General features: G+C 36.3%; 1 protein-coding gene and 2 non-coding genes across 4 annotated transcripts in view; 1 reads left to right on the plus strand and 2 right to left on the minus strand.

The window, feature by feature from the left end:
* Hacd2 (3-hydroxyacyl-CoA dehydratase 2) overlaps positions 1-16914 on the plus strand; it is a 91312-nt gene that overhangs the window by 41804 nt on the left and 32594 nt on the right. For both annotated transcript variants that reach the window (XM_047564773.1, XM_047564774.1), the window contains exon 4: positions 15272-15360. In XM_047564773.1, the coding sequence (XP_047420729.1) occupies positions 15272-15360 (89 nt within the window). The remainder of the gene's footprint in view (positions 1-15271; positions 15361-16914) is intronic.
* Positions 1965-2074, minus strand: LOC124993820 (U6 spliceosomal RNA). The gene has a single exon (XR_007110343.1). It is a non-coding gene; the product is annotated as a U6 spliceosomal RNA (small nuclear RNA).
* Positions 11673-11745, minus strand: Trnav-cac (transfer RNA valine (anticodon CAC)). The gene has a single exon. It is a non-coding gene; the product is annotated as a tRNA-Val (tRNA).

Here is a 16914-nt window from a genome sequence, read left to right on the forward strand (position 1 = left end):
AGTATAGTTGTGCACACCTGTAATCCCAGCTACTCAGGAGACTGAGGCAGGAGGGTCACAAATTTGAGGCCAACCTGGACAACCTTGTGAGACCCTGTCTCAAAGTAATTTTTTTTTTTATGATTTGGGGATGTAGGTCAGTGGTAAAGCACCTCTGAGTTTAATTCCCAGTACCCCCCCAAAGTAAAAAAGTTGATATTTGATTTTCATTATTAAAAACTGAAAATTTTTAAAGTAGCATTCCTAAAATAGTTTGGCATTATTTTTTTCTTCCTGGTTTTATCTTGTAACAAGAAGTATAAACTTCTGTTCTGGACCCAGGATTTCCTTATTTCTCACTGAGGCCATTTATTTACTTTTGGAGGAATCACAAATGATCATTCTGATAATCACAAATGATAATTCTGATAATTATCAGAATAATAGCAGATGATTGATGTAAAAATACATTTTTTTGCAATGACCATTTAAAGTTCTGTGTGGGTTGGGTCTTTTTTGTACCTGAACACTCATTTGCCTATCGTTTTCAAGCTGCAGATATATTCCACCTCTCTAGTTAAAATTAGCCAAGGAATTGTTAGGTTCAGATTATAATTGCTCTTTCTCTTCTCTTCACTTCCCCAGCCTCTGCAGTACTTTGACAAGCTTCACTCCTCCTGCAGGCAGTGTTTTCAGTGTGTGTCTTTTATGTGCTGTCGACAGGCTCTTTCCATGTTCTGCTGGCCTCCTACTCAGGGAACGCCACCACTGCCACCACCCCCATGTCAGTGCAGGGAAGCAGAAGTAGAGCGGACTAAGTCATTTGTACTTTTCACATCTACCATGTGCACAGCCCTCAGGAGACCCTTTCTTTTCTCCTTCTGTGATCTCTTGCCTATAGAGTCAAGTTACTCCCAGGTGGTTCTCAGGGCCTTGATTGTGGTCTCAAGGTTCTTATTGGGAGGCTTTCCTACCATTCCCAGAGTGGATAACTGGGAGAGCAAAAATATTGTGTTTTCCATTGAAGTTATTTACTGGACACATTAACATTATTTATTAGACAAATAGCATTATAAATATAACAATGGAATTCATTTTAATAAACAGAAAACATACCCCTAAATTCTGTCATTTCAGTCAACAATTTTAATTTTCTGTTTCCTTCCAGAGCTAGTCCATACGCTTACATTGTCTATATCAGTGTAATGACAATGGCTATTATTTAGATTCTTAGGGCTTTTTTTTTTAACACATCATTTTTCCATTTTGTTACATAATCTTTATAGCGATACTTAAACGAGCTTATTTTTTTCAGTAGTTAATTCATGTACATGGTACAAAATTCAAAAAGATACAAAAGTGCGTACAGTGGAGTCTGTCTCCCACCCATTCAGTTATTGCTGATCCCCATTCCCTTGTTTCTGTGACATAACACTGTTTTTTTATAACTTTGATTTTTTTCTCTTGATTTATCGATTTTATTTTTTTATTTAAAAATTTTTTTTCATACATGTATATAGGGTAATAATGGTTGTTTCCTTCAACCGTCCTTCATATCCCCACCCACTCCGCCCTTCTCCTCCCTCCCCTCAGTATAATCTAGTTTATCAGTTTTTAGAGTAATGTGTTGGTTTCCCAGAATCCTGTAAAGAAGACAAGTGAAAGTTTGTGAGTTACTTTTTTCCATGTCAGTTTATACTTTAAAACAAAATGAGGACTAGTGTGTTACCTTATACACACTTCTCCTACACAAGCAGGAATGTAAGTTTTCTAACCCAGGTAGTGATACACACACACACACACACACACACACACGGCCCTGATAACTATACACACACTCACACTCCCCGTCAACAGAAAATATCAGAGCATATCAAAGTGACAACGAAAGTTTTTGGGGTTTTAAGTTTAATGTATTTGATGTATTTGGTCCATTGCAATACCCTTTTTTTTCTTTTTTTTTTTAAACAACTCTAAGCAGACCTAAAAATATGGTCACCCATATTTTTCAAATTTGTGTGTCACCCATGTGCCGGGGCCCAACTAAACTTCTCTGTATTGTTCCAGTTTTAGTATGTTGTTGCCAAAGTGAGCACTGTAACTATTCTTTTTGATGTTAAGTTGGTGTGTGTTTGGTCAATAGGAATGTGTGTGTGTTTTCTTTCTTTCTCTTCTCTTCTCCCCTTCCTTCCTTCTTTCCTTCCTTCCTTCCTTCTTTCCTTTTCCCTTTCCCTTTTCCTTTTCCTTTCCCTTTTCCTTTCCTCTCCTCTCCTCTCCTCCTCTCCCTTTCCTTCCCCTCCCCTCCCCTCTCCTCTGCTCCCCTCCCCGGGATTAAATCCAGGAATGCCCTACCGCTGAGCTACATCCCCCAGCCCTTTTTATTTTTATTTTTTATTTCAAGACAGGGTCTTGCAAAGTTGCCCAACTTGTCTTGAACTTGTGATCCTCCTGTCTCAGTCTCCCAAGTAACTGTAATTATAGGTGTGCACTATTGTGTACACTTGGGAACATCTTCATATTGTCTTGGGAGTCCCTTTGGAAAGGACCCCAGTTATCTTTTTTTTTTTTTTCTTCAGGAATTTAACCTTTATTTTATTTATTTGTTATTGTTTTTATGTGGTGCTGAGGCCCAAACCTAGTGCCTCACCTGTGTTAGGCAGGCACTCTACCACTGAGCTGCAACCCAGCACCCCCAGTTATCTTTAATATTTTTCTACTTTCTGGTATGATGAGATGTTTCAGAATCTTCTTGTATTCATTGATAGTTCTAAGTTGCTACAAAATATCTCATTGAATTGGATATGTCATGTCATCCTTAGTAGAGAACTTTCAGGTTGTTGTCATTTTCTAAATATTATAAATAATTTTTAACCAATATTTCTGTTGATCTGTATGCTTTTTAGTCTTTGCTTTATATTTATACCCTTAGCATCTCTGTTGATAGGTACACTTTTTATTCTTTGGTTTATGCCTTTAAGATACATGTTCATGTATAATTATTAATTCAAAGTACACGAACATTCTTTTAAGTCTTAAAAATATCGCCAGATTCAATTGCCAAAGGATTGTGCCCATTTGCAAAATGTAAATGTGGTGGTTCAACATAATACCAACATTTGGGATGTTATGATTCTTTTGATTATTCATTAACTTAATCATATAAAATTACAGCTATTTATTTGCTTTTTTGCTGATTGTACAATTGAATATGTTTAATTCACTTCTTTTTTTTTAAATATTTTTAGATGTTGATAGACCTTTATTTTATTCATTTATTTATATGTGGTGCTGAGAATCAAACCCAGTACCTCACACATGGTAGGCAAGCGATCTACCACGGAGCCACAACCTCAGCCCAATTATATTCACTTCTGTGTTAGTTGCGCCCATTGCTCATTAGGGTCTTGGTGTCGTTTTGTTTTGTTTTTAACCTTTTCACCATTTATTACAAAGATTTTTTTTGTGAGGGGTACCAGGGATTGAACTCAGGGGCACTCAGCCACTGGGCCACATCCCCAGCCCTGTTGGTATTTTATTTAGAGATAGGGTCTCATTGGGTTGCTTAGCGCCTCCCCGTTGCTGAGGCTGACTTTTAACTCTCAGTCCTTCTGGGTCAGCCTCCTGAGCCACTGGGATTATAGGTGTGCGCTACCATGACCAGCTAGAAAGAATTTTTTAAAATTTAGTTTTCTTACTCTGTGCTTGTGCCTTCAACACTGTGACAGTGATTTTCGGCTCCTCAGTGAGGAAAGCATGCTTGATCCTGTCACACACATGGAACCACTGTAGGTCCTGCTGACATGATTTTTACATTTTTGACAGCCTCATAAGAACTTCAGTTCTCACAACACAAGAGCTTGAAGTCTGCCTAGGTACACGCCACATGCAGATTTGGGCTCTTCCAAGACCTTCTTGGTATAAAAGTAAACACTTCTATTACCAGGGGTTCAGGAAAGCCTTGTTTTGTGAGGGATTGTATAGTAGGAAAGCCTTCATGGGTATAGGTGTCTGAGAGGTATCCCTGGAAGAGCAAAGGTCTGGATTTTTTAAAAGATAAAGACAGTTGTATTCTTTATGTATATATTAAACATTAATATATATATAAAGTTGTATTCTTTATATATATATTAAACATTAATCTCTTGTCATATTAGTTGCAAACATTTTACATTGCAAATATTTCATATTACAGACATTGATTACAAGTATTTTAATTCTGTTCTAGCTATATAAAGATCAAGATCAATAATTATCCTTCTTAGAGAATGACCACCAAATGTTAAACATTAATATTAATTTGTTGTGCTCAGCTATCTATGTAATGTTAGCAAGTCAGTGTACTTTCTCCACATGTCATGTCTACCAGGTATTGCACCTGAACACTTAGTTGCATCCCAGCTCTTTAACAACCAAAGACTCTTAGCACTGCATAACCCTTGCAGTTGCTTACTCTTTAAGTAGAACTTTGCCAGAGATGCCTTGTTTTACAAATGTCTGATGAAGTTAAACTTCATTTTCTTCAAGCTTCTTTCTTATCCACATAATTTGGTAGAACATTGCCAAGAGAAGTATGTTCTTGGTTTGCTTAAATGAAATCCTGTGATTGTTGGTTTCGTCAATCAAATGAGGATGACTCTAATCTTTCAATCTTTGAATCTTGTGTTATTTCAAGTAAGTGACCATTGAGTTGGATTCAACCTTTTGAAAAAGCTTTACATGAAAGAATTTTCAAAAGTATATTGAAACAAAATTTAATAAAAGACATCCTCATAAAAAGTTTTTTATCCATTATCCAGGATGCTTAGGATTTTGTGCATTAGCAAAAAGTGCTATGTAGCAGTTCTTTCTTCCCTCCCACACACTGGGGATGAACACAGAGGTGTTTTACCCCTGAGCTACATTCATACTCCTTCATTTATTTTTTGTTGTTGTTGAGACAGGGCCTTGCTAAATGACTGAGACCAGCCTTGAATTTGCAATCCTCCTGCCTCAACCTCTTAAGTAACTGGGTTTACAGTCGTGCATCAGTGCACCTGGCTTAGTTTTTTTCTTTTTCTTTTCTTTTCTTTCTTTCTTTCTTTGTTTTTTAAGAAACTAACTCTGTGGTCTTGCTGTTGAAATATATATGAACCTATTTCAAGGCTATAATTAACAGTCTGGTCTAAAATACCTGAAGTTCTGTACACAATAAAAATAATCAGATGGGAATTTGCCATGGGAATGCCAACTATAATACAGAGTTGCTGTGACTTATAATTGACTCACTGTGCCCTCTTAGAGAATGGCATGTGGTATTTTCATCTTTTTCAAAATGTGACACCCTTTTATGTTATCTTCAGAAAGGTTGGGGATATGTGTCATGTATTTAATTTCTGTATTTGACTTTCAGAATGGAGATCCCTAATAAACAAGCATGTGAAAAACCTCTGACTGTTTGATGCAGTCCTCAAAAGGCCTGTTTCCTTCAGAGGCCTCTGAACTCCTTCTTGAAACCAACTTACTGAAAAGTTTTTACATGTAAGACCCTAACTTAAATGGAAGAGTAAGCTGTTAGTGGCAGAAACTTTGACAGCTGACCATCTGAGACAAAGTAAACAGTTAAAGAACATTGGTGAATTAGGACCTAGCATGGTGGGTAGTCAAAAACATTTAATATATGAGAACATGGCTCAAAAAAAAAAAAAGGCAAGTACCACCCAAACAAGTGTACAAACCCTCTGTGTCCATTTAAGTATTTCTTTCATGGTTTTAAGTTGCCATTCCTTATTTTCCCCAATGCCCACCCTTGTGTTCTTGTCATGTATCATAGTGTTTTTCAAGCATTTCTTCCCCCAAGTTTCCCTAACAGCAGTGAGGAATCTAGTTCCACCCCAGAAATTTTGAGAATAAAAGCAAGATAGCCTGCCCAAAACAGATACTTTTGAAGTCCCTTTTTTATATTTTAATTTAAAAATGGATCTCCCCTAAAAATTTCAGGGAAAATCAGTATTCCAGGATGCACTGTGTATAGCCTGTGGTTGTCTCTTGAAAGTAGAATTGCTTATGTAAGGGTAAAATTCCCATGAAAAATGCCTTAAATTGATCTTATATCACAATGCAACTTAGTATCATCATCTTTCTAAGTCCAGTGCAGCTGCTTTTTCCTGCAAGGTTGAAAGTGTGAGTTTTTCCTTCTTTTGAATGCCATATGAAATAGTTGGCTCACAGTTTGGGGCTCTGTTGTGTGAAAATTGCATGATCTTTGAACAGTAGAATTGCAGGCAGTGTGCTAAGAGGCCAGGACCTGAGACCACCATTCACTCTGCACATTCACTTCATGAAGAGCTGCCCACACTAGATTTTGTTTCCTTTTGTTTTGGTGAGTTTGAATAGGTTGACCACTGGTAGGATGACACCTGGTGGGACCCTGCTACACATCTTTAGGGCATACATGCCCCACTTTTGAGAAGCACCTCTGTACTGTTTAAGAGACTATTTGTCACCTAAAGGGAAAAGATTTAATTCTAACAACATTTATTACCATTGGTGACACATGAAGTATCGTTTTACTTGATTTCTTGTTTCTCCCTTTATATTCATTTCATTTTTGTAAAAATGAAGCATGAATGTACTTAGTAACGCTGTTCTTTTAGCACAAAGAAAATGCAGTGCCCTTTTACAGTTGAGTTCATGTCTTAGAAATGCCAACCTCAAATAAATCCATAGCTTATCATATAAGTACCATAATTTAGCTATTGATTTCAGTCTAAGACAAATTTCTTTTGTCAGAACTCAATAACATAAGTATGGTTATGTGAAATACATTGAAAATTGTTTTCTGGGGTTGTTTAGGTGCTACAGCCTTAAGAAGCATGGTCAGTTTTCTGTGTTCTGGGAAAAAAGAACTCTGTCTGTCCTTTGAAGTAGCCTGCTGTCACCAAGTCCTAGTGGTGTCAGTCTGTTCTGCCTCCTGCCTGACATTTCCACTCTTTTTTCACTTGGGCCAGGAATGTTTTCTTGTCCCTGAGATTACATTGTATGCTAAGAGAAAGTATTTAAGAAAATTTCTCTGTTAAAATTGGAATTGGTTCAAATTCAGAATTTGTGTTTTTGTTAGTGGTAGAATATTTAATTTCTTGCAAAGCGTGATGACTTTTGAATTTTGAAATTTTAATTCATATTCTTTTTATATAAGGAGTTCATGCAATTTGGAAAAGTACAAAGAGTAAAGTTTAAAATCATTTTAAGGCTGAGGGTGTAGTTCAGTGGCAGAGTGCTTACCTTGTGTGTGGGAGGCCCTGGGTTTTATCCCCAGCACAGGAAAAAAAACTCTAAATTCTACCAGTAGAACAAATCTTCATTAATTTTAGGTAAACATCATTCCAGAGAGCTTTCTGTTCACATAAATATTAGCATAAGAAAGAAAAAGAAGATGGATGGAAAAATCAAGAAGGAAAGCTTATTAAGAAAAAGCATATTTTTCATTAAAAGCATTGATTTTATCAAAATAAATTTTTTTGCACCATGAGAAGTTATTTACAATAAAATTCCTCTAAGAAAAAGATTTTAAATATTTTAAATTAGAATTATAGTTAGCTGTATTTCAGTTTTATGCAATATCTCTAATTCTATTAGGATATTTAAGCAGTGCCTCTTAATTCTATTAAAGAAATTAGTATTGTCACACTTTCTTCTTCTACCTTTTCTTCTCTGACTCCCATTTTTATATTATGTGATTAATTTACTATCGTGGTTCATAAGTATTTATGTTATTTTCTGTGACCAGAATGGACCAGCCTACTATGGACCCTTTATCATGACTTCTTAGTTGCTGATTTCTTTATTTTGATTTATCTTATTTGAATGAATTTCTGACAGCGTGTGTTTCTCAAGAAGGTCACATCAGCATATGTGCCAATTCTTTTATTTTTAGTGATGTCTTTTGCCTTGTTACACAAGGAAGACATCTTGGGTGGGTATGGTGCTCTTGAACTTATTTTATTTCCCTCAGACCTTTGTAGACTCACTTCTTTGTCTTCTGACCTTAGATATTGCTCTGGAGAAGTCTGAAGCCAGGGTGATTTTCTTACCACTTTGTAGATAGTTTTTGTTATTGTTGTTGTTGTTTGTTCTGGATCCCTGAAGTATTATCTTTATAACCAAGACATTTCTATTTTAGTCATTCATGATCAGTTGTTGTTAGTTCTTTTGTTTCGGGGAAATTTCTTGTATTGTCCCCTTGAATACTTCTTTCTGTTCCATTTACTGGAAGATCTTCAGGAGATGCACACACACACACACACACACACACACACACACACACACATATTTGGTACTGGGAATGGAACCAGGGCCTCATGAATGCTAGGCACATGCTCCATGCTTGTGCTATATCCCCAGTCCTTTTTAAATTCTTGTTGCCCAGACTGACCCCAAATTTGCAATTTTCCTGTCTCAGCCTCCTGAGTAGCTGGAATTACCAGTATGTGACCCCACACCTAGCTTTAGGATATGTATTAAGGGAAGAAAATAGATATAGAACAATGTGTATGAAGTGCTGTTGTTATGTTAAAAATTAGAAAAAAGAATGTGTTTAAATACATCTTTTGCATTCACCTACATATTTGCTTTATATACCTTAAATATATTCTGAAATAATAGATAAGGAATTAATAATCAGTTGCCTTTCTCTTCATGTCTTTTTATACTTTTTGAATTTTAAACAGTGTGGATGAGTTATGTATTAAAAAACATGTATTCTCTTCTGTCTGTTTTGAGATTTGTTTAATTGCTGTGTCCCAGAATTCCTATATCCATCCTCCAGTTCAGTATGGGGCCTGAGAGGCTTGGCATTGATGAGCTGGCTCCCAGGTAGTCATGTTCCTGACTTCACCATCACTTTCAGCCTCCATTTCTATCAGGCAGAAATGTATGTTCCTCCCCAAATCCAGGCCCATTAACAAATATTCTCAGGATTTTGTTGATTCATTAGTATCACTTTTTTGGGAAAAGGTTTGTACCTTGTGGGAGGAGTTGGGTCATAATCTTCTCTCTCTCTCTCTCTCTCTCTCTCTCTCTCTCTCTTTCTCTCTCTCTCTGCTAACACTTTAAAATATATGGCATTAAGTTGTACCCATTCCTTTTTGGTTGCTACCAATATTTTAAGTTATGGATGTTGCTATTTAATGTTATTATTTTTGATTCAGTATATTGGTATTTTGGTTAGGGAAGAGTCTATGATCTGGTTTCACTTGTTAACATTTACTTTAATTCTTTAATTTCTGGAACTGACTTTGAATCTCCTGCCTTGCTTTGGTTCCTTAGTGGTTGACTCCTGCCCTGACTGTGGCCTCCAGTTCCACCTGAACACTGACCTGTTGTAGCCTCAATCTTGCCTTGTCTTTCATGTTTAAATTTCAACCTTGTCATTGTCTTGTCCTATATGGCCAGTCTCCTGGCCCCTCATTGCCAGTTCATCTGAGGGAGGACTGGTCTGGGCAGGGAAGATTTCCAGGGCTGCTCAATTTTGTAGGACTCAGTGGTTTTGGGAGTCCTCAGAGCACCCTGGTTCTGGGAAAGCCAGATTCTCTTTATACAAGCTTTTACTACACACTCACACAGCTGTTTCTTCATCTGCCAGTGTTTTCTTCACAAGTTCGTTGCCCTTTCAACATAAATTCCCATGATTATTTCTCAAGTTTTACCCTTGCCTTGCCAAAGATCTGCCCGGCTCACAGAGTTATCCTTCTGAAACCAAGATGTGATTGTCATTTTCTTGTTTATAAATGCTTAGTACCCTCTCATTATCTTTAAGAAAAACTCCTAAAACTAAGAGTTACTGAAGCACCTAGGTTACAGCCAGAGAATGTAAGCCCATGCAGGACTTTGTCTTGTTCACCATTGTATCTCTGCTTGGCGGACAATACCTGGTAACAGAGTGGGTACACCAAAAACATTTGTCAAATAAAATAATAAATAATAGGTGCCTCATAAATCTTATTTGAGTAAATTTTGATCGAGTGAGAGCTTACTGATAAGATTGCAGAATCTGTCATCTGAAAACACCAATTTAAGTAATCAACTACAAAACTTTGCAGTATCGGTTTTAACATGCTGTTCCATTATGTTTAAATGAGGCATAATGGTATATAAAATGGCAAACACAGTGGATTGACTATAAGAAGTAGAAAAGAAAAAGGGTTTACTCTATCTAATGGTATACATTCCTCAAGGATTTGTATAACACACACACACAGAGAATAAAACAATGTAGTGTGCTAAACATTTGGCTTACAATTTTGTGGCTATGAAGTTGAAAAGGATAACTGAGTTATATAATTCTTATTGGCAAGGGGCAAACATTTTATAACATTAAACTCTAAAACAAATTTCCCACCTGGGGCTTTATATAAGGGGCAAGTGATAAGGTGGACATTATAAGATAATACAAATAAGATAGAACATTTTTTTAACAGTTTCTTACAGAATTCACCTGATGGTAACAGTAAGCCCAACTCATGACTGCCCGTTCTGTTCAGAGCTAAGATAATAGGATCCATCTGTGTGTCCTCCTACTGTTTGTCCAGCTTGAAATCAATGGTAGACTTAGACCCTCCAGCCTTCAAGTGGTCTTCCTTATAGAAAGGCCTCTCCTTCCTGCTGGCCCTTTGACTAACTCGTCCAATAAAGCAGGCAGTTTGAGAGTGTGCTGTGAGGCATGGACCTGACTGTTTGCTGGGTGACGGGTGAGGTGGATGCGTCTTCCAGAGAAACCAAGTGAGAGTTGATATGAACCACTTCATTTGGGGGATTCAAGACACCGAGATAGGCAAGTTCCCTGGTTAGGGATGGCAAGGCCCAAGACATCTCAGCATCTGCATCAAACTAGAAAGTGTTTGTCAGCTTTTTAATCACTAATTAATCTCTAAATTTACTGCCAAGGGCGTACATTCTTGTATATTGTTAGTGGGAGTATAAATTCCTGACAAACATTTTGGAAAGCAGTTTGATGATGTTTTTCAAGAGCCTTAAAGACATTCATACCATTTGACCTAGTACTTCTACTTCTGGGAAACTTTCCCAAAGAAATAATTCTTTATTTAAAAGAAGAAGGAGGAGGAGGGGGAGGGGAGGAGGAGGGGCAGGTCGTCTGTGCCTTAAAAATTCTAAGTGTAATATTTCATTCCTTCACTTATAATATGAAGAAATTGCAGGCAATTTAAATGTCCCACAAAAGGAGAATAAACAAGTAATATATTCACTCAAAGGAATATCATGACTCACATTAGAGTTATTTGAAAAATAGAAAATTCTTAAAGCATTGAATGAGGAAAGCAAAATACAAAAAGTATAGATAATATTGCTTTAAAATATGCTTAATGAAAGGACTGGTAGGAATATACCAAAAGAGTAAGTCATTGTTTTTGGATATTAAAACTTGATTTTTTTTGTTTTATTTGTTTATTTATTTTTTGTTTGTCTGTATCAGGAATTGAACCCAGAAGTACTTTACCACTGGGACATAATCCCCAGCTCATTTTTGTTTTTTGTTTTTTGTTTTTTAATTTTGAGGCACGGTCTTGCTAAATTGCTTAGGGCCTTGCTAAATTGCTGAAACTGGCTTTGTACTCAGAATCCTCATGCCTCCTGAGCCATTGGGATTATAGGTGTGAGCCATTGCACCCAGCTAAAACTTTTTTTTTTTTTTTTTTTTTTGGCAGTGCTGGGGATTGAACCCAGGGCCTTGTGCATGTGAGGCAAACACTCTACCAACTGAGCTATATCCCCAGCCCTAAAACTTATTTTTATTAAAAACATTCTGATAGTTTTTATTTAGCAGTTTTAAAAGAAGATTATCTAAAATTACCTTAATAAATAGATGCTTTAAGATAGAGGAAAGATAATTAATAATCTTGTGCTCAGCTAAATTGCAGTACTCTGTTCCAGACCTTCCAGGTCCTTCCGTTTAAAATCAAACTAAGCCTTCTGATTTTGACACCAGAAAAAAAAGTATTGATAGATAAGGTTCTCTAAAACCTGTGTCATTCAGTTATTAGGAAGACTGTGCAACTATTATAAATAAGTGAATTGACATTTGGGCTTATTATCTAGTCTCCTATGGTTTTGATTAGTATGAATTAGTCTCTCAGAACCTAGTTCTTGCTGGTAAGTGGGATGAAATCAGGTTTTTGCCCTTGTAAATCTGAGGTTGGGCTCCTGGACTGCTCAGTCCCCACCACAACACAACCCTTTGAGCACCACTGCAAACAGCAGCAGTCCAGCCTATGACTTTAGTGGCAAAAGAAGAAAGAACAAAAATGGAAGGAAAAATTAGATTATTATGTAGTGAGCTGGTCTTTGAGTTAAAAAAAAAAAGTAAAGCATCAGTGGCAACTAGAAATGGTGGTCTTTCCATGCAGTGAATGCTTAATTACTCATATAAACAACTTTTAATTCTTAGTCCTTTTTTTCCTTAACTTTTTCTTTCTTATTTGAAGTATGATCTGGCTAAGTATATTCACTAAATGTTCGACTCATTAATTAGCTTCTTTAGCTGTATTACATAATTACATAACCAGGCTATGTACTTCACTCATACACTTATTTTTTTAATAGCAGCTTTATTCAGATATAATTTACCCATTTAGAGTGTATAATGAGTTGTGCAACCATTACCACAATCAATTGTAGAACATTTTCATTACCCCCAAAAGAAATCCATTAGCGGTTGCTCCCCATTTGCCTCCAAACCTCCCAGCCCAGAGTAACTACTAATCTTTCTATCTCTATAGATTTGCCTATTCTGAATTTTTCATATAAGTTAAATCACAAACTATGTGCTCTATGTCACTGGCTTCTTATTACTCAGCATAATGTCTTCAAGGTTCATTAATATTGTGGCATGAATCAGCACGTCTTTTCTTTTCACTTATTTTTATTTATTTTATTCTAATCTTTCTTTATGTGAATGTACCACATTTTATCCATTTTTTATTTATTCATTTTTGTTTCCACTTTGAAGCTAATTTGAATACCACTCTGAACATGCATGTACAGGCTTTTATGAAGGTAGATATTTTCATTTACATACACACACAGTAAAACATGTTGATTCTGTTGATAGCTTTTTTCATTTTACAATGTCACCAGCCAAGTATGAGGGTGGTTTTCCCACATCCTTGCCAACACTTGTTATCTTTTTATTATAGCCGTCCTATTGTGTATGAATATCTTGTTTTGGTTTTGATTTGGATCTCCTTGATAACACATGATGTTTCATGAGTTTATTGTCCATTTGTATATCTACTATGGAGAAATACCCATCAAATTATTTGCCCATGTTTTAATTGGGTTATTTATTTGTCTCTCTATTGTTGAATTGTAAGACTTTTTATATATCTTAATATAATTCCATTATCGTATATGATTGCAAATATTTTCTCCTCTCTGTGGGTTGTTTCCACTTTACTGATGGTACCCTTATGCTTTTTATGCTTAAAAAGCATAAAAGTTAATTTTTATGAAATCCAATTTATTTTTATTGTGCTTTTGGTATCATATTTAATATATAAGCCATTGCCTAATTCAAAATCAAAATTTACACCTATGCTTTCTACTAAAAGTTTTATAGTTTTAGCTCTTACATTTAGTTCTTTGATCCATTTTGAGTTAATTTTAATATATGCTGAGGAAGTGGTTCAGTTTCCCTATTCTTTTTCTTTTTACATGTGGCTATTTGTTCCAACATCATTTGTTAAAAGACAATAATTTTTCTGTTGAATTGTTTTGGCATCCTTATTGAAAATCAAGTGCCAGGCATGGTGGCACACACCAGTTATCCCAGCTACCGCAAGAGCCTGAGAAAAGAGGATTGCAAGTTCAAGGCCAGCCTGGACAATTTAGTGAAATACTGTCTCCAAAAAAAGAGGTTGGGGATGTTGTTCAGTGGTAAAACACCCCTGGGTCCAGTCCCTAAGGGTCAGCTGGTCATAATGTGTGGGTTTATTTCTGAAGTCTCAATTCTATCCCTCTTATCTATGTATCACTGCACTTAAATTTTTTTTCATTCTTTTTATTCTGCAAAGATTTATTAGGCTCCAATACCAAGCATTGAACTTGACATATTCATGTTGCTTGCTTTTGGGAACCAAACTATCCCTCTTCAAAGCCCAAATTTTCTTTAATAAATTCATTTCAGAATTAATGAGAGAGAAAGTGATTTAGGCCAACCTGTGGAGGCATTTATAGATCTACCTGATTTGTACCTGGTCTCTGGGCAAGTTGTAGTTTGTCTAACTATAAAAATGTTCAGAAGTCTGAGTGCATGGAGAGGGCTTGGAAGAACGAAAATTGGTCCAGAATAGTCCAGTGACTGTGGAAGATCAGGTTAGTCTTAAAGTGGAAGGAGGACCTGCAGCCAGGCTGAGGCTTCCAACTGGCATGGAGTTGCCCACGTGTAACTTGAAAGGTCCAGGAAGTTAGTAAGCATAGTTGCTGGTGGTAAAGAGGCCAGAAACAGAGAAGGGCTACTGGATTGAGAAACCCATAATTCTGTTAGCTCCTTATCAATGTAAAGTTATAAGGAGAAAATAGTGTTTAGAGAAAGTGACATTTTGGAGTTTAAGTGAAAGGAGGCAAGAATTCTATATAATGATGGTAGTTTATCTTTATTTAATAGGGATTATGGTTGTAGCAAGCCAAAGAAATGTAAACTTAGCAGAATTTCATGATTATCTGAAATAAAGATGATCCAGTGCTATAAATTGAGGACATTGGGAGGATAATTGTATCAATGCTTTTAATGAACAAGGTAAGAAGAAACAGTTTTAAAGATAATGATCTCTGATTTTGCTATGTTGATTGGCAAAACATGCAAGTAGATAATAAAAAGTTACTTAACCATTAAAAAGTGTATCATATCTAATATCCAGGAGCTTTCAACATTCATTAGACACAGATAGTATTGATTCCTACCCACCATTTATTCATTTTGAAACCCACATTGTAAAATGAACCTTCATTGTTCTATTTTAAAGGTTGAGTAGTTTGTTCTAGTTGCTAAAAGTAAAAAATACAGTACTTGATAATTGGTTTTGAAAGACTTAAGTAGCCAGATTCTATGAGTACCATGCATATTATTAGTGTTTTGTGGGAGGAAGAAGTTTAATACTGACTGCATTGAAAAAGTGTGTATAGCAATTGTAGATAAGTTTTAGTTGCTCAAGATGGTTTTGGTGATAAACATTTAAATTTGAGTGTTTTAGAAATGTATTACATGATGAAACTTATTTGTCCATCCTAAAATTTCTTTCAGGAATTGTTCCATCTTCCGTTGTCCTGACTTCTTTCCAGGTGATGTCAAGAGTTTTTCTAATATGGGCAGTGACACATAGTGTCAAAGAGGTAAGTAAAATAAAATAATACTGCCAAGTTGGCTTTTCCTCTGGACATGTTGGTTATGGCTAAAGACAGGACTCCAGCTCATACCAAAATAGCTGAGATAAAAAGTACACATGCACTGTAGGAATTGGGCCAAAGTGGGAAACATACCCCAAATCTGTAGTGTTGCTGAAGAAAAGACTGATTAAATGGCAAAGTCCTGCAATCTAATTCCCATGGAAGTCGGTGTGGTCTGCAGCTTGTTTCTGTCTCACATAGTAAACTCTGGGCGTCTGCACCCTTGTAGTGGGAATGGAGACTCTGGTTTCCTCTTGGAGCAGTTCCATCTTCATGAGACCAGGATGAACAAACTTGTTCTTACCCAGCCCTCTAGGGCTAATAGAATTGCAGGCATACTAGGTCTGGCAGTTCTGAGTGGTCGGTATGGGACCTAGGGTGGTGGATGCAAAGCAGGCCTAGGACACTGCTGTAAGAATTGAGAAGCAAAAGTGCTCATCCCATGGGTGTGAATCTACTCTCTCTAAGTTGGGTATTTCTTGCTAATGTCACCTTAAGGTAGAGTACCTGTAGGTACCTGTAGGATTCGTTTTTCAGTTTTCTAGTCCTAATAGCCTATCACCAGCATCACTGGATTCTTTGGGACTCATGAAATTGCTTATCTGTCAGCGTCTGGTGTATTCTTTGTCCTCTATTCTTCTGAAATCCCTGTCAGAACATTTTGTTTTTCAAGATTAATTTGACAGTTTCATTTGTATTTCAACTAATGGGGTTTTTTGAAACCTTTTTATTCATCTGTGATATACATAAGAAAAAATATACATAACTAGTAAGTTCTTAGGCAAAGTTTAATCAGCTTTGGTTAATAAGTTATTATTTTTGTTATATTCACATGGAATTTGAAGACCCATGGTCTTCCTTTTAAGATCTGTCTCCTTCCTTGAAGATGTCTAAATTATCCCATGTAGGAAGAAGGTAAAATAATTACATACTTTTTTTAGTCATTGCAATTCTTTAACAAAAAAAAAAAAGTTAAAAGAGAGACAGGGAAATAAATTCTAATACAGCAAGCATGTTGCCCTTTGTTCTCACTCTTATTTATGAAGTTAGGAAAATTGCATTACTTATAATTCCATGTCATCTCTTCATTGACTATGAGTCCTTTCTACAAATCATTTTTAACCTGTATTTCTTCCTCCTATACTTTTGTGTATTATACTGTTTTCATTTTAACCAAGCAAAATAATTTTATTTCCCATTAGTCTCAGGTAACCTAAAATTTCTTCTCAGTATTGACTCTTTACCTCTCCTCGCCAGGGCCTCATGCTTGCTAGGTAGGCACACTACCACTGAGCTACACTCAGCCCTCATTGACATTCTTAAATAGGTAATATGTGCTTTCAATAATTAAGTAGATGAAGGTATATGAAGCCAAAGTACTGTCCATTAGGGAATGTTCAGTCACTTTGCCAAAAGATAGTCACACATGAATTGTCCAGGTGCCAGTGCTCTAGCTGCTTCCGTGACCATTCCTCTGCCTATTAGTGTGCCTGCCAGAGG

This window comes from Sciurus carolinensis, chromosome 9, assembly GCF_902686445.1.
Source record: "Sciurus carolinensis chromosome 9, mSciCar1.2, whole genome shotgun sequence".
Lineage (NCBI taxonomy): Eukaryota > Metazoa > Chordata > Mammalia > Rodentia > Sciuridae > Sciurus > Sciurus carolinensis.